Below are 18,562 nucleotides of genomic sequence, written 5' to 3' on the forward strand. Positions count from 1 at the left end.
CGTAGAGCCGCACAACAGAGACACTTAAGGGAAAGTTAACTGTTTATTACATTCGCTAGCCCGTGAGCTAACAAGCTAGCAAGCTAACAGCAGGGTTGTTGAATAAGTCAGCACCTCGCTCGGTGTTGTGTGTGGGTCCCCACATCACAGAGACACTTAAGGGAAAGTTAACTGTTTATTAAACAGAGTGGCACATGCTATTCAACAAGTAGCTGACTGCAGACATTACTTTATGAAAAAAATTATTTGATTGACAGGTGGCGTTTTCAGTGCATTCAGCGGACACGCCCACACTATCCTACAGCTGGAAGATGGTGATTTTGGAGCCTTGTTTTATATACTTAACAATGTTTTTATTCATTGAAATTTGGCAGATTTGTTAACAATACTCTTCTCTGTGGTGAAATTTATAATAGTTTTTTTTTGTCACTTAACTGGGTCATTAAAACTAATCTATAACTATATTTTGTTTAAAAAAAAAAGTGATTTTCACCCAAGCCACTACAAGAGGAGATGACAGAATGCTGATTAAACCTATCATTTTATGACACGTCTTGCTATTTGTTTCAATATCTATCTATCTATCTATATATATATATATATTTAGTGACTATCCTACACATTCCCGCACTGGATCACTTGGTGGCGCTCTAAAATTAAATCTTTTTTTTTTTTTTTTTTTTTTTTTTTTTTTTTTTTTTTTAAAGGAGAAACCTAGTGTAAGAAAGTTTGTCAACGACGATTGCTTACAATGTTGCGGCGTTTCTGTACTCAGACTTCAGTACAGAGCGCGAGTACTTTTGCCACCTCCGGTTAATAAATAACACGCGCTTATTCAAGTGGGTTGAAAAAAAAATCACGGCGTCAGACTACCGGCGAGCCTCATGCGCCTACGTGGCACACTTGGGTTGCAGAAGCGTAAAGGCTGGAAACAAGGCTGAGTGGGGAGGAGACGAAGGAGGAGGACCAGACTGCTGGCTCTTGTTTCCTCAAATCGCGGTGCATTGTGGGGCAGAGGCGGCCTTCCTCTCTGTGTCGACACATTGCAAAGAGCAATAGTCGGCTACAGGCACATCTTTCAGTCAATAACGTGAACGCGCAGGGGCGTCTCGAACAAGCAAAGACAAAAACAAAACAAAACAAGCTTGCAAAGTGTGTGGATAAAGCCTTCATTATTGGTATTAATCAGCCGTTTGGTCGACAAACATGGGGCAGGAGGATTTCATGAGCACGGCCGAAGACGTGGCAGACCAGGCAAGTTGAATTATTAGCACGCGCGAGCTAGCCCCCGTTGAACGCTGCTTTTCCCTTTCACTCGGCGAGGGGGGGAATGACGCTTAAATACTTGACGAGCCTTTAGGACGGTTGAACGACTAGCCTTCTTGAGGTTAATTTGCATGACAAACCAGTTTTGTGACAGTACCTCCCGTAGTCGCGTCTGCTTCAAATTCCACTTCCACTTCGCTCGAGTGACAAGTTGTCGTTTGTCGTACAAGTCAAGGATGGAGACGCCAGATAATAGCCGGTATCAAGAGGTATGAATCCTAGCTCCTAATGTGTTAGCTAGCCAGCTCACAGTTGCGCTGCTGTCACTGTTGCTTGACTATTGGCTAAGTTAGCCCCTCTTTCCGAGCAACTTTTAATACGATAAAACTACTCTCAAGCGGGCATAAATGTGCGTAAGGCGTCATTATTGTGTTTCATGGCATGTGTCCGGCGCTGGAGTGAAAGTTGACTTAACTTTGCTTATTTTCCACGATTTTGTTCATTTTCCACGGCCCTATACGTGTGTAAATTAACGCTGTGAAGGAAATTGAAATAAGTGACGACCCAACGGGGACTATTGGTGGTAACATATTCGGATTGGCTCCGATTTTGTCCATTCATGCTTCTCGCTGCTGCAGTCATGGATAGACTTGCAAGCTGATTGGCTGGCAGCCTCTGGCTGTGCTGTCGTGGCCCGTGAGTGGGCGGGGCTATACGCGTGCGTCAGTGTCAGTGGAGTAGTGCGTAATGTTAATCAAGAGAAATTCAGGAGAAATGCAAAAGGCTCGAATTTAGTTCTTTTTTTTTTCCCCCTTTGGAGGTGGAGTTTTGATAATGACGTAATTTGAGGAGCAACCTTCTAATTTTGAGGATTATTATTTTTTTTTGCAGGTTAATCCAACAGGTACCCGAAGAAAGGGTTTTATTAAATAAAAATACAACAACATAAGGTTCTAGGGGTGCAGCTATTGAATATTTTAATGTTCGAGTAGTTTACTGAAAATTCAGTGGAATAATTGAGTACACAGATAAACTATATTTGTGCTTGGTTGAAGAGCAATTATGAATACAAAAGAGAAAATAGGACATTGCACTTAATGAACAGCCAATTGTTTTCCTTTTATATATAATCAGCAGTTTTTTGTTCCTTAAATTCACATTGTGCATTGCAGCAAACTGTATTTACTTGTTTACAAATATTTAGCAATCATGTAATTTTAAACCCAAATAAAAATAAAATGTAAATTGATTTTAGTTTAAACTTAGCATTTCTTATCAGTATAAAAACATAAGGTATTAATGAATAAAAAGGTATAAACAGCCTCTGTGCAACTTCAACCGGTAGCATTTTAGAATTTTAGCATGGGACACAATGCAGTAGGTTAATGGGTGTGCGTTTATGAGTTTAAACCAACTGGCCAGGAATAAGACAAATATCCTGTATGCTACTAAAAGTTTTTGTAGTGTTCAAACAAAAATTTAAACCACCTATATTGGAGTACATTCGGCACCAGCGCTCCTTGGCATTTTATCCATCAACCAAGAGTGAAAAACACTTCTTGTTCCACCACACACTATTTTATGCGAGAAGTGACAGCTACTGACTGCTGAGTTAACTTCATTTTTTAAATGTTCATCATCTTCATGCCACAGCGCTGTCCTTAACAGATTAAATGAACGCCGTATGAAGTCACAGGCATACTTGTCATCATCATAATAAACTAGCTGTAAATTTGAGGGTAGCCATAATTAACAGAACCCTCGCCCTCCGCAGGGCTAATGCTATATTAGTAAGGAACGTTAACATTAATCCTCACTGATTTGCGCTACGTTAATTTTACCTCGTCTCAGGTCCTACGCGGCTTCATTCTGGGCGTCTTCGGCGGACAGCAAGGTCAGTGTTAGAGCAAATACACGGCACGGTGCTCGCCTTGCAATTCAGTCTGAAATGCTCCCGCACGTTTGCCATTTTCTGTCCTTTTTTTTTTTCCTTGGATTTTTCTTCTCTATTCGTTGTCGCCATGTTTACGGTCCGTCAACCAAATAGATTCGCGAAGCTTTTTAGGACGGTCTCCGCAGTTCAGTTATCAGAAAAACTTAAAAATCTGTGAATCGCAGTTTTGCAAAAATACTGTTTATCTGAATTCAGTGAGCAATTTGAACACTAAAATATTCAATAGCTGCAGCACTACATGAAGTCCTCCAAGGGCCATACCATGGGAAAGTATGATGCAGCAATAGAACAAACTAACAAATGTTTGTTTGTGCATATGATGAGTATTTTATCCTTTTTCCAACAGTTCCTCTGAGGCTTGATTTGCTTTTAAAAGTGCATCTTGGCCTGATTGAGATTCTCTCCATATGTTACCTGCCCCTGTTGTAGAGATTTGTTTTGGGAGAGTGTTGTTCCTCAAACCTAATGTGTAATTTGTCCAATTTTGATAGGCCCAAAGCAAGAAAAACTCGTTCCCCGGCATGCGGCATAATGACTGTAGCTGACAAGCAGACTCCTCTATGCGTTTTACTAATTACAGCCAAATAATTTGGCAGCTGAGAATTCTTTAAGCCCAGCCAACTTGGCCCAACCCAAAGCAACAATTCTTTTTAGGGTTCTGTTAAGCAATATGAACCTGTTATTATCACATGCTCATGCTCTTGTGTCTTTCCTGTTTCCATAGTTCCTGCGGATGACCAAACAGTACCTGCCTCACTTGGCGCGTCTGTGTCTCATAAGCACCTTCCTGGAGGACGGCATTCGCATGTGGTTCCAGTGGCACGACCAGCGGGACTACATTGAGACCACATGGAACTGCGGCTACTTCCTGGCGACGTGCTTTGTCTTCATTAATCTAATAGGCCAGCTCGGTGAGTGGATGGCGATATAATGCAAGTACAAAAAATCCCTATCTTACAAACGAGCTACGCTCCAGAAGGACTTTTGGATCTTAAATTGTTTGCATGTCGATACTTTACCATTTTTCAAATGCCACTAAGTATACCTTGGCACCTGTTCCCAGACTCTCTCTCTCGCTCTCGCTCTCACATACGCACTGGTCTCCAAATAAGAAGCAAACCATGCTTGCCTCAAACTGTTTGTCACTTGTTATACATTAAAGAAAAGCAAATAAAACAATTATTAGAGCTGTATAGGGCTGCCATAAATTATTATTTTGATGGTCAACTTGTCACAGATTATTTTTGCGATTAGTCGACTAATTGGATCATCTCGCGCCTGTGTTCAAATTTGGTCAATTCCATATTTTTCTCTCTTCGACAATGCAATGTCAATGGCTCAACACATCCAGTCCTTTTGGTTTCCTGAAAAGTGAGAGTTTTGGCGGCACAAGCATTACGCTCGACACCAGCGATATGTAAATTGCAGTTCATCGCACCAGCAAGCAGCAGCAGCTGCTTTTTTTTTTTTTTTTTTTTTACAACCGTCATTAGCTTCCATCTTGAAGTGTATAAGGTATGTGAAATAGATAATTTCATTTGTAACCTTTATTTATCCACATAGAACATTAAGAACAGTTTGATCTTTAAAAGTTTGATCTGGTAATAATACATTCAACTTTTAATAAACTATGCAGCTTGGACCAGCATTCCTGACATGGTTATATATTAAAAATTTAAATAAAGGCGATACTATGGCATTTAACATTTTTAGCTGTGACTGTTTAGTGCACTTCAAAATGGAACCATAAACTATGCTCAGTCATGTACAATCACAGCTAGGGAACTGGTAATAACCTTTCAGAGAGAAGATTTCTCCGGGGCTCTTTTTTTCAAATGTTCTGTATTAATAGCACATGCTTTGATGACAAAAAAGTAAACCTTGTGAAATTCGGTTGAGAAATCAGCAAGTTGTAATTTATTTTCAGTGCGCATGCCTTGCCAGTGATGACAACATTGCCCCCGCCAACATGGCCACCCACCACGTCGGTGCATTGCTCAGCCGGCATGCTACAATGTATCGATCTTCTATTCATATTAGTGCTGGGCGATATATCAAGAAGCTCAGTTCAATCGATATTTTATTAATGCTCGATATGAAAAAGGGGATCATCGATTTTATTTTCTATACTATCCGCTACGCCGCGACATTTCCGCCAACATGGATGAGCAGATGCTAGTGACTAGTTAGCCATAAATAATTCCAAAGAGGTCATGTCTATCATTTGGAAACAACAAATCCGTGTAAAAATCACCTGTAGATGAAGCACGTTATCGAGTGCAACGCATGTATCACGATAAAGAGAGCCGTGACCCCGTGCCGCTCCTGTATTGTAAACAAAATAGCGGAGCGCATCGTAGTGGCAGTTGAAGTAGGTTAATGAGGCAGTCGGACATTTGGCACATCATTGTGACAGTCTGAGGTTGAAAGTAGGTGAGAGAGACTCTGGCTACAAGAAAGGAGACATTACTAGTTCCAAAATGCTTTTCATTTACATGCAAGGAAAGATATCTTTAACAAATGCTAAAAACACATCGGGGCGCATCTGTAAAACGGAGCTTCTCATCTCCCATTCTGAGGTGGAATTGAATGGGCAGTCGCAGTCAGAAAACCTTCAGTATTCCTGGAGGCCTGTATGGAGTGTGCGCTGTTTGACTCGTCACTGTAATGCTGTTTAAAAACTGAGGCGAGTAAAAGTCTGTGCAGATGAGCTGACATATTAGTGTTGTGAGGGACTACGAGGGGCAACTTCAAAATAAAAGCCTAACAAGGCGTTGATATCCAATGTATTATTGGTTAGGCTTTTATTTTGAAGTTGGCCCTCACAGTGTGTTGGCGGCGTCAGGCGTGTTCCCGTAGCGCTTAGTATGAACAACCGTTGTGGCAGCTGGCTTGACTTCGACGTTTTGACTACAGGTTGGCCTGACTGCAGTTTACATTAGCTCCATATGCTGTTACAAGTTAGTGACTACCAGCTTGCTGCTAGGCGAGTGCCCAGTAGGCTCGCGACAGCCAGCGGACTACTTTTCCAAGGCAGCTTAATATGCAAAATTGAATGTCCACACTTGGAAGCTGACCGCCCGACACGGTTGCATTTCCTACCGATCCATTTTTAACAAACTAGGCTTGCTCAAATGTAAGGCAACGAGCTAGTAGCTACATTAGCAGTGACGTCACTTTCTCCCTTTCGGCGGAACGAGGGGCAGATTCACGTCACATTCTCGCGACTTTCGCACACTAATGACGTAAAAATGTCGGCCCCTGTAGGTGTGTAGATGCAGTGTTTTAAAAATTTTTTTTAGTATGAATATTTTATAGATTTTCGTAAACCGTGTCATTTAAAGACGATAACATATGCTTATTTACAATATAAGAGATAACTGATTATCCCATCGATTCATTGGATACAAATGTATTTAGTATATTATTAATGCAACAATTGTAGGCATGTGAGCTGCAGGTATTATTCTTGTCCACTTAGTGTCAACATCCTCATGTTCTGCTGTAGTATCTGTGAATTTGAGTGTTTATAGCTTTAAAAGGCAGGATCTGGGCTCTGTGCGACCTGGACATCAGTGAATGAAAGTGTACAGTTGGCTGGCTGTTAACTGGCCAACTCGTTAGCCAGTCTTCGTGTTGAGTTCCTGGCCGTGAGTTGTGCCCATTGAGTGCTCGTGTATGAATGTGCTTATTATGCATTTGTTTTCTTCCCGTTTGTTCAATAAAGCGATTGAAAGTCCACCGGCGGCAGTGTTCTTGACCACATTACAATACGTTCGAACCAGCGATGGCAGGGTGCGGTATATTAGCCGATTTGGGATATGATTGTTTTGAGTTGTGGTCACGGAAAGAATTGAACTTGTATCTCAAGGCAACAGGGTACTGTTGTTCATAGTCCTAGTATCAACAGTAGTATTCTTTTGAAATACCTTTGTCTTGCTATGTGTCCTCACAGGTGGCTGTATCCTCATCCTCAGTAGAAATTTTGTACAGCATGCCTGCTTTGGATTATTCGCCATCATAGCGCTACAGGTGAGCGATATAATAGCGACAAAATGTTCATGTTGTCAATGTGCAACAAAATCGTGTCTAATCTTTTTGTATCTCCCAACAGACTATTGCCTACAGCATTTTATGGGATGTAAAATTTTTGATGAGGTAGGCCACACGTAGTTATGTGCTTATGTCAATATTGTGGGGTAGTTTTGAATTTTCCTCTTTGTCTTATAGAAACCTGGCCCTGGGCGGTGGTCTCCTGCTGCTGCTGGCCGAGTCTCGTTCGGAAGGGAAGAGCATGTTTGCCGGCGTGCCGTCTATGGGAGAGAGCTCGCCCAAGCAGTACATGCAGCTGGGAGGCCGCATACTGCTGGTTCTCATGTTCATGTCTCTGGTCCATTTTGACACCAACTTTTTCTCTGTGAGTCCTTGTACAGCCAATCAATTTTAGTCAGAAATCATTGGCTTTTCTCTACTCAAGTCATCATCACACATACATATTGAACATATATCATAAATGTGTCATTTTAAGTGCAATTTAGGCTCTTGAGGCTGAACACTAACCAGTATGCGAAGCTGGTCAACCTCAACCTGATTTGAGATTTGCATATTAAATTTATGTCTGTGCCTGGGAGGTGAATTATTTAAAAACATGTCCTGCTGTGACAGCAACAGCCTAGACAGAAGGTGTGACTGAATTGTGTGTGAATCATTTTCTTGTGCACAGGGCACACGCCGCAGCCCTGCAGCTTTGCGCAGACTTTTTATTTGGCCGGATCCTTTACCTCCAGTTAGCAACAAAAGCTAAAAGCAGGGAATTGGACAGGTCTCGAAACAAAATAGGGGTAACCGTCACATTTGTGAGGGGTGTGGCTTTGGTCAAAGACCTGTATGTACTTGAAGTGAGGCTACATTCATATCTTGCTAGCAATTTTGAAAACTTCATCAATTACCCCTTCTGTCCCTTTTAGCCTGGCCTTTGGCTCCTTCATGTGGCATCTTGGGGCATTACACAGAGCACAAAAATATGCTACAGTCCTCTTCAAAAGTATTGGAACGGCAAGGTCCATTCCTTTGTTTTTGTTGTATGCTGAAGACATTTGGGTTCCAGATCAAAAGATGAATATGGAACAAAAGTTCAGAATTCCAGCTTTTATTTCATGGTGTTTACATCTAGATGTGTTAAACAGAGCACGTTTAGTTTGAAGCCACACACTTTTCAAGTGAGCAAAAGTATTGGAACATCTGACTGATGGGTGTTTCTAGTTGCTCAGATGTTGCCTTTTAGATTCATTGCTGAAACATTAGCTAGTGCTTGTTTTTGGCTTTGTGTTTCACCTGCGAAAACTGGATTTTGCTGTTAAGCAAACATGAAGACCAGAGAGCTGTCTATGGGAGAAAAGCAACGTGATCCTTTTAGTAAATTGTCCCCCCCCTTGGACCTTTCCTCTCATCCACAGATCCTGCAAAACCTGGTGGGCACTGCCCTCATTATCCTGGTGGCCATCGGCTTCAAGACCAAGCTGGCGGCGCTGACGCTCGTCCTGTGGCTGCTGGCCATGAACGTCTACTTCAACGCCTTCTGGACCATCCCCACCTACAAGCCCATGCATGACTTCCTCAAGTACGACTTCTTCCAGACCACCTCCGTCATCGGCGGCCTGCTGCTGGTAGTGGCCCTCGGGCCCGGTGGCGTGTCCATGGATGAGAAAAAGAAAGAGTGGTAGGAAGGAAAAAAAAAAAAGCGGCTACATGGCACCACTGACCGGGACTCAAAGACACCCCCCTCTCCTCTCTCTATTGGGTCACCTGGATACACAGGGTTTACGCTATATTTCTTCAGTTATTTTTTTGGCCAAAGCCATAGATACTGATTCACCTTTTTTACGTTTTCTCATGTCACAATTCTCATTGGAACATGGATATATTCTTTCTAAACTAGTATGCGATTCCCAATGACAGGAAGGTGAAATAGGCCCATATATTTCAAGCTAAAACTCCTCATTGTCCTGTGAACACATTTTGTTTTATTGGTGTTATCGTGGATTGGGATTTCCCAGACATTTTGTCGATCTGAAACTTTAAATGTTTCCTCTCGGGAACCCAAATGTACTTTTTTTTTTTTTTTTTCCCCTCTTTTTTTAAAATTATAAATTAATGACACGAGAATCAAAAATCCCTTCTGCCAAGAAAATGTGTGCCTGCTTGATGATCCATAAAATTGAATTGTACTCTTGACAATTAGGGACCCATTAAAAATGTAAGTTTGGGAACTCCTGATGCAAGATGGACATTCATACTTGGCAAAGGGTAGAAAAATGCAGTAGCGACTTACTTGGACTCACCAGGTGTCAGGTCCTGCCTTCCTTTCAGCCGTATACCCTCAAGCCCAGCAGCCGACTAGCAAACCATGTTCGTCTACTCTAGGGGAGGGTTGGGGAGGGTGTGCATGATATACAAAATGGGGGATTGTCATGCTCCATTTGAAAATCGCAACACAGCTGTTAGAGCCAGGACCCGTCATTGGGCAATTTGCTTTGTATGTGCGGTGAACTGTGTATGTTGTAGGGGGGGAAGGGAGGGAGGTTACAGGTGGGAGGCTGTCAATGTTTTGTCAAATGCCATATTCTGTGATCTAGAAAAACAAAGAGGACTAAGCAGACTTTTTTTTGGGGGGGGGGGGGGTCCCTCTCCGCTTAGTGTTTTTTGGCTCAGTTAAAGGAAAATAAAATATTCAGTTTTGTTTTTCAGAAGTTTATATTGTATTTTTTGTTTGTTTGTTTCCTTTCAAATTTGGACATTCATGTTAGACAATTAAAGAAAAGAGCTTAAAATAATGAAATACAGAGTGACTGTCTCTTTTAAGACAAGCTCCTTAAATGGTTCCAAAGGACTGAAAATGTATTGACGGATGTGTAATGTAAATAAATTGAACCCCAATACAAGCTACTCGTACCACATCAAATACTCTGCTCACAACATATTCACAAGTTCTTATATATTCACCACAGATATTAACCGAAAATGGACTACAACCCTTACCGTTAAACTTCATTTGTCCTTCTCTATGAACATTTGAATGCGCACGGCCAGCTGTTCAGTGTTTTTGTTCTTTTAGCACAATGTTTTTGTTTGCCTAACAAGGATCTAAATGGTCAAATTCACAGCAGGTATTTGATCCACAAATTGACCAGTAAAGTCGCCGGTTTAATTAGAATAGTTATTTAAACAGTCCTCGTCATCACGCTGTTCACATTTTGACCACGCGACCAAGACGATACCTAACAACAGTTCCTCGGCATTCTGAAGCTGCAAACCGCATGTTCTCAGAAAGAAGTGGCCACTGATCTTTGAGTATCAACAGTAGGTTGCAACAGAGAGACTGGAGGAGTCACAGAAAGGCATTGAAGTGGAGGTCCTGTGGGGACACACCTGTTATTAGTTTTGCTGTTCAGTTCCTTGTTGGAGAACAAGTTGTACAAAAATACTGAAACATTTAACAGTTGGACGTGCAATTAAAAGTATAGTTCTGACATTTCTCCCGAAAGCCAAATATCCTGAACTTTCTGAGTAGTACATATTCAAGGCCTTATATGTGTATTTGTTTTCAGGACTGAATTGACAACAGGTGCTCCATGAGCACCTGAATACGTTTTAACAGCTTTGTAACTGCTAATTGAGCTCGTAATAGTCAAAAAAAAAAAAATTATACCTGCATTTTTGTTTTTCAGATTTGACAATTTTTGAATAACAAAGGTTGGAGGTTCGAACGTATTCGCCACAAAACATTCTTGGAGCTGACAACATCAAACATAAGGCCATGGATGGATAATATCTTGCTTTTCTGCATTATTTTCTTGGCCAAAATAGACGTTTTATGGCTGCTGTATATTTACCTTCGTTGCTTGGACACTAAAGAAGGCGAAACGGATCTCTACAGGTTGGCCAGACAGGGATAGAGAAGGCAAGGATGTGCAGCAGGTTAGGATGATTAATGATAGAGATGGAAATATGTTGACTGGTGCCAGTAGTGTGCGAGATAGATGGAAAGAATACTTCGAGGAGTTGATGAATGAGGAACGTGAGAGAGTACAAGAGGCAAGTGTGGTGGACCAGGAAGTGGCAATGATTAGTAAGGGGGAAGTTAGAAAGACATTAAAGAGGATGAAAAATGGAAAGGCAGTTGGTCATGATGACATTCCTGTGGAGGTGTGGAAGCATCTAGGAGAGGTGGCTGTGGAGTTTTTGACCAGCTTGTTCAATAGAATTCTAGCGTTTGAGAAGATGCCTGAGGAATGGAGGAAAAGTGTGCTGGTGCCCATTTTTAAGAACCAGGGTGATGCCTAGAAAGACTACTACAGATGCATTATTTGCCTTGAGGATGTTGATGGACAGAGAAGGTCAGAAGGAGCTACATTGTGTCTTTGTAGATCTAGAGAAAGCCTATGACAGAGCACAAAGAGAGGAACTGTGGTACTGCATGCGGAAGTCTGGAGTGGCAGAGAAGTATGTTTGAATAATACAGGACATGTACGAGGGCAGCAGAACAGCGGTGAGGTGTGCTGTAGGTGTGACAGACGAATTTAAGGTGGACGTGGGACTGCATCAGGGATCAGCCCTGAGCCCCTTTGTTTTTGCAGTGGTGATGGATAGGCTGACAGATGAGGTTAGACTGGAATCCCCGTGGACCGTGATGTTTGCAGATGACATTGTGATCTGCAGAGAAAGCAGGGAGCAGGTGGAGGAGCAGTTCGAAAGACGGAGGCATGCACTGGAGAGCAGAGGAATGAAAATTAGCCAAAGTAAGACAGAATATATGTGCGTGAATGAGAGGGGTGGTGGGGGAAGAGATAGCAAGGGTGGAGGACTTTAAATACTTGGGGTCAACCGTCCAGAGCAATGGTGAGTGTGGCCAGGAAGTGAAGAAACGGGTCCAAGCAGGTTGGAACGGGTGGGGGAAGGTGTCAGGTGTGTGAAGGAGAAAAAGTGAGTATATTGGTAGAAGGATGATGAAGATGGAGCTGCCAGGCAAGAGAGCGAGAGGAAGACCAAAGGGAAGGTTGATGGTATGTCGTTAGGGAAGACATGAGGGCAGAGGAGGATGCAGGAGATAGGCTTACATGGAAAAGGATGACGCGCTGTGGCGACCCCTAAAGGGACAAGCCGAAAGGAAAAGAAGAAGCACAAAAGATACCGCACACGTTTCGAACCTTCGTTTTGCTGTGTGGCGTAAACGAACTGGCCCTTTAAAAGTGAGTTGGCGGCCCTTTGTTAAATTTGCAGCGCAAGTGCAATGGAAGAGCGGTCAATGGGGGGACGTCATAGGCGAGGGCCAATAAGAGCGCAGGGATTGGAGCCAGCAAGCGACAACTGTTATTTCACCAGCGACAGGCTGACGTTACCGACTCGTCTCACAACAGCAACCTTTTGGTGAGTTGATTTCATTTTCTCGTATTTCCTACATTTTGGGGGGAATCACATTTGAGTTTGATTGTTTGTTTGTTTTTCTGTCGGCTACCATTTACAGCGGCTGCTTAAAATTCAAGCATCGTGCATTTCGTGGCCGGTGACGTCAATACAAATCTTTTTTATTTTTTTTTAAACGCAGATTTTGGGCTTCTTTTGTTAGTGGTGTTTTTAATGCTTCAGCAACACCATGCCGCATGTGTGATCTGTTGTAATACCCAAGACTCGCATGGAAGTGTAAATTTGGCTTTTAAAAGATTGAAAGCCTGACAAAGTCGATTTTCTAATGAGGCATTTGTAATCTCTGTAAAGTGTGGGAATTTGTCGGAATTGAATCCCATATTTCGGAACAGATCTTTATCAATGAATGGAAGTGATCAAACCTGTTTATCTTCATTCATGCAAAACAGTTTTTTTTTTTACTTTATCATTTACACGGAATCTTTTACTTGTCACGGTCCACTTCAGTTTTTTTTTTAATAAACGCTGTGCAACGATCTAACAAAAGTACTTGTGGTTAATACCATGTAGCATGTGTGTTGAGATACACGTAGCATGATTTTTTCGAGATACGAGCGCTCAATGGGCCGATTTATGTATTTATTTAGTTTGCTTTCACTCGCGCGCTCTATGGTGGCACTGAAGTCAACTCAACTCAATGAGTCATTCATTTACATGTCAACACACATTTACACGTGACATTGCTCGAAATACGATACCCGAGGTGCCAGATTACCCCAAATTTATCCCAAGACTATGTAATAAAATATAAATAAAATGAGATACAATAAAATGAGATACGCGGCACGGTGGACGACTGGTTAGAGCGTCAGCCTCACAGTTCTGAGGACCCGGGTTCAATCCCCGGCCCCGCCTGTGTGGAGTTTGCATGTTCTCCCCGTGCCTGCGTGGGTTTTCTCCGGGCACTCCGGTTTCCTCCCACATCCCAAAAACATGCATTAATTGGAGACTCTAAATTGCCCGTAGGCATGACTGTGCGTGCGAATGGTTGTTTGTTTCTATGTGCTCTGCGATCGGCTGGCAACCAGTTCAGGGTGTACCCCGCCTCCTGCCCGATGACAGCTGGGATAGGCTCCAGCTCCAGCACGCCCGCGACCCTAGTGAGGAGAAGCGGCTCAGAAAATGGATGGATGGAAAATGAGATACAAAAGATACTTGTCTACGGGTGGTGGATGTGTGCAAAAATGTAATTGCAGCAAGGATGTGGGTGCAGCAAAATACAAATGTAATAGGCTTGCGTTACACATGATATTTACATGGACATTTGTACTCGAAAATAATAATTGTTCATTGTGCAGGGATGAATAGGCATGGGGGTGGGGCTCTAATATTGGGGCTACAGCTTCTGGAAAGAGCCCGGTGGTCCTGCACCAGATACTCCGTAGCCTACTTGCCCCATGTGGTCAAGGCGGGCACACCAGAAGGAGCAGCATGCCATTGATGCAATGTGACCAAAACTGTTCAATTCTTTTAAAATTGATATAATTATGTCATTAATGTATGTTTTTACAAAGTACAATATTATTGAGTGCTATTTGCCCCCATTAAAATACACATTACAACAATAGTTTTTTTTGGGGGGGGGGGGGGGGGGGCTGGAACAGATTAATGGCGATTCCATTCATTTCAATGGGAAAAGTGTTTTGAGTTACAAGCGTGGTCACGCTATGAATTAAACTCGGATCTTTATGCCTCATTGTATTTTATAATAATAAAAAATATTAAAATAATAAAAATATTGAGGCTAAAGATAGCGACCATTTGCATTGTAAGATGTTATCCTCTATTAGAATTAAATTATGCTCCCCCGCATCTAAGCCAGTGTGTGTTGCTATGTCCAATGTAAAGTTCACTGAGAATTTCCCCTTCATCTCTCAGATTTTCTTCAAATTCTTAGGTCTGGTTTAGAATGATATTTTTGTTCTAAACCTGTTAACGGACCTATAGCGTCCGAATGTTCCTTGTTTCACTAGCAGGTTCTCGTTTGTCTTTTAAAAAAAAAAAAAAAAAAAATTCAGTTATTTCAAAATGACAAGAAAATCTAAGGGGCGAAGGGAGAATTCTTGGTTGGGTATACCTGGAATGACCCTATTTCATTTTCAAGGAGGTTGTCGCGACTCCCTTACGTTACACATTGACTGTGTTCACTAACTAATGTCTTTTCTCCATCAGAGCTTGTGGTAGCAACAAGTCACCATCATGACTAAAGGTACAGTGGTGCTGGCCTACAGCGGCGGACTGGACACATCCTGTATTCTGGTGTGGCTCAAAGAGCAGGGTTACGATGTCATTGCTTACATGGTAAGATTTGAAGGCAGGTTTGCTTTGCTTTGTGTCCCCTCTCGTGCACTTTTCAACCAGCTGATGCCGTTTTGTTCAAACGGCACAGACAGGGCTTAGGTGGTTTGTGGTGCTCATTTGTTGGCGCCACAATAGAACAGATAATGCCACCGCACCACAAGCAGGAGTTTTGCATGTGGAAGTCTCGCGGAATCAGCACTTTTTTTCTTTTTCTTTTCACACTGGGTGTTAAATCAGCGACTGTCTTTTGTTGCCCTCCCTCGCTGACTCGTTTACATTTACAATAGAGCCGAACACAACTGTTCTAGGAAAATGCCAGTGATGTCAGAAGTACTGGTAGTCAGTACTTAAGTAAAAGTACTGATACTTGTGCAAAAAACAACCCTGGTAAAAGTACTGAAGGCACTCCCTTACTTAAGTAAAAGTACAGAAGTACACACTTATAAATGTACTGAAGTAAAAAAGTAAATTGACATATTTCAAGCCAAAAATAAAATACATATAGTGAGATTTTCGGATCCCCCCAGAATGATTGACATGCTTTCTCTGGACAAAACAATGAACAAAACGAACAAAAATCAAAACAGGTAGGCTGAAATGAAAAGACAAGCATTTATTTGTACTATTAAAACAAAGTTATATACAATTAACATAGTTAGAAATAAGAAAGCTGAATGTTTTGGCAGTGAGCAAATAAATGTGTTGAAGTATTATATGTTGATGCTCAAATGTAACATAATGTTCTCCCAGCGAGCCAAACTTGAACAAGCTAGCTTTCTAAAAAAGTAACGTGGTTCATTCATTGCAGGCACGTCATACACTATTCCCGAATAATAATAATAATAATAATAATAATAATAATAATACGTCGTGGTAAAGTGGGAATTTTTGCAGTAGATTATTATTATTATTAGATTGCACGAAGAACTTTCACAAGAATGTCTTTATGAGGCTTCCGGATATCTCTAGCCACGCTTGATCGAACAGCCACAGTGTTTTAATCGTAATCGTATTCCACAGCAGATGATAATCAATAAAAACGTGTGCATGTGAAGCCTGTTGTGTGTAATTGCCTTTTTCTTCCTGTGTAGGCTAATATTGGACAAGATGAGGACTTTGAAACTGCTCGCAAAAAGGCTGAAAACCTTGGTGCCAAAAAGGTATGTGAGTTGAATCATTACACTACATAATCAAAGCAATACATCAACTTTTAGCCAAAATTACAGTAACAGTGAACGCCCTATTGCGGGGGAAGTGGCACATCACACACACAGGCGCACGTTGGGTCAATATGGGGGGGACTCTAATTTACGATTTTTTTGGTCATTTATTTCCTTGTTTTTTTGTGGTGCGAGCGAAAATTCGCGTGACCTACAGAAAGTCCGCCACGAGATAGCAACACCGAATTCTCAATATCCGGCCACCGTCAGTTCATGTTGGAAGGTGAAAGTAGTATGTGATGTTTTGTGCTTGCATCTTCCTTTTTTTTCTGTGTACAAGTTGCCAAAGTTCTTTTTTCTAACCGTGTCTCAAAATAGAGTGAGTGCCGAGAAGAAGAAACAGATAATGCCCATTGAATTAAAGCTTGAAATCATGGAAAAACGTGAGCGTACAGACTTGGCGAAGCAGTACGAGCGTAGTACCTCTACGATATATACTATTGTAAAAAGAAACCGATAAAGGCTGTAACGCCAGCACAGGGCGTCAAACTAATTTTTTCAACTGAAGAACCTCTGTCCATGAAAAGATGGAGAAACTGCGGAAATTGTGCAAAGCGGGGTGAAAATGGCAAACTGAAGATTAAGTTCAGTGAAAGTGAAATGACAAAAAAAAAAAAAAAATGTGCCAATTAAGGTAAATCAGTTTATATCTTTACTTACTATTTTATGTTATTATTTAGTTTTTATACAATATTGTACAGTGCTATTTTGTTGTAAAAAAACAAAACAAATAAAAACATTTTTAATGTTTACACATTACAGGGGCTGAAATGGATTAGTGGCATTTCCATTCATTTCAATAGGGGAATTTAATTTGAGGTATGAGGGATTTGAATTACAAGCATGGTCACTGAGCTATAACCCAAGTCAAGGTACCACTCTATACCATAAAACACATAAAAACAAGATTGAGATAAACTGCAGATTTCCACGATATACAAGTAGATTTGCCCCCCCCCCCTAAGAAAATCCGCGATATAGCGGGGGAACGCGACACAGTTCTGCATTCTGCCTTCTCACTGCTTCTCATGTGCAGGTATGCATCGAAGACCTTCGCATCGAGTTCGTGGAGGACTTCATCTTGCCCGCTGTCCAGGCCAACGCCGTCTACGAGGACCGGTACCTGCTGGGCACCGCGCTGGCTCGGCCCTGCATCGCCCGGCGCCAGATTGAGATTGCGCGGCGGGAGGGAGCCCAGTATGTGTCGCACGGTGCCACGGGAAAGGTAAACTAGTTGCTTGCGTTTGGTGCTGTTCAGTGTTTCGCTCAGATCCAACTTTGTCATTACACATGTCACAAATACACGGCAACGAAATGCAGAACAAATTCAGTGGTGAGCAGGCCTAGGTGTGTCCAGCGAAATTGAACTCTGCTTTCCAAAAACTGTGGTTAACAACAGGTAACTCGTGATTTAACAAGGCGGCGCAATGACTTTTTCCACATAGGGCCAAATAGGTTAGGGTTTTTTTGTTTTTGTTTTGTTCGTGTTAGTTAAAATCGTCATTTAGAAACTGGATTTTGTATTTATTTGGGTTGTCTTTGTGAGATATAAAAATTGGCTTGATGATCTGATACATACAGTGTGATAAAAATACACACACATACACAAAATCAAAATCAGCAAGGGGGGGAATACTTTTTCACCACACTATACGTCTCAAAAGTCACACAATGCCTGAAGTGCGAGACTTCCACTTTTCTTTTTTTTAAACCTTGGAGGCGCAGTGGGGCAAGAAAAGTTAAGAACCCCCGCCCCCCAAAATGTAAATATGTTTTAAAAAAAAAAAAAAAAAAAAAATCTGAATCAAGTCTCTCCCAAATGTGTGTAAAAAGCTGCGATGAATTGTGTATCTGCTAATGAGAATGCAGTGTACACATACAACATGTTATCTAACATGCAACATAAAAAAAGTTCATAAGATAATTCATACTAGTATTTTATTGTATTTAGGTAATTTAACTGTCGAGCAGTATATTATATGTAAAAATGCTAAATGGATATGTGAAATTGCATTATCATTTTTATCCTTGCACTTGGTTATAGTTTATTAACAAATTATTTAATAAAATAAACATTTGAAATGTGCTGTACAGTATATATAAGACCGTTCCAAATCAATTGACAAATAATTGAATGAGAAATTATTAAAAATAAATACATTTTAACTAGCCGAAGGGAATAACACCTCAAATAATGCAAACGGTGTTACAGGGCTTTTGATAATGTAAATGCTCGGTGGGCCAGATTGAAGATCGGAATGAGCCGTGAATTGTCCGTGGACTGTAGTTTGCGCACCCCTTACTTAAACCAATGCCAGCCCGGGCTATAATAGACACT

The 18,562-nt window shown here is 41.5% G+C and overlaps 2 protein-coding genes across 3 annotated transcripts in view; both read left to right on the forward strand.

Moving 5' to 3' along the window:
* Positions 1 to 959: 959 nt before the first annotated feature.
* Positions 960 to 9,969, forward strand: LOC133414188 (surfeit locus protein 4). 2 transcript variants are annotated; one of them, XM_061699377.1, is made up of 6 exons: positions 960 to 1,254; positions 3,945 to 4,131; positions 7,176 to 7,252; positions 7,335 to 7,378; positions 7,451 to 7,637; positions 8,677 to 9,969. In XM_061699377.1, exons 1-6 carry the CDS (start codon positions 1,207 to 1,209, stop codon positions 8,941 to 8,943), a joined length of 810 nt encoding a protein of 269 aa, XP_061555361.1. In that variant the 5' UTR covers positions 960 to 1,206; the 3' UTR covers positions 8,944 to 9,969. The 2 variants fall into 2 exon arrangements, with proteins under 2 accessions (XP_061555361.1, XP_061555360.1); XM_061699376.1 differs by lacking the exon at positions 960 to 1,254 and adding an exon at positions 1,406 to 1,535.
* A 2,185-nt stretch (positions 9,970 to 12,154) lies between these two features.
* Positions 12,155 to 18,562, forward strand: part of ass1 (argininosuccinate synthase 1) — a 34,533-nt gene continuing 28,125 nt past the window's right edge. Inside the window, exons 1-4 of the mRNA XM_061698389.1 lie at positions 12,155 to 12,646; positions 14,876 to 15,004; positions 16,096 to 16,164; positions 17,261 to 17,449. Coding sequence (XP_061554373.1) covers positions 14,903 to 15,004; positions 16,096 to 16,164; positions 17,261 to 17,449 — 360 coding nt within the window. The 5' untranslated portion in view covers positions 12,155 to 12,646; positions 14,876 to 14,902. The remainder of the gene's footprint in view (positions 12,647 to 14,875; positions 15,005 to 16,095; positions 16,165 to 17,260; positions 17,450 to 18,562) is intronic.

Source organism: Phycodurus eques, chromosome 15 (assembly GCF_024500275.1).
Source record: "Phycodurus eques isolate BA_2022a chromosome 15, UOR_Pequ_1.1, whole genome shotgun sequence".
Classification (NCBI taxonomy): domain Eukaryota; kingdom Metazoa; phylum Chordata; class Actinopteri; order Syngnathiformes; family Syngnathidae; genus Phycodurus; species Phycodurus eques.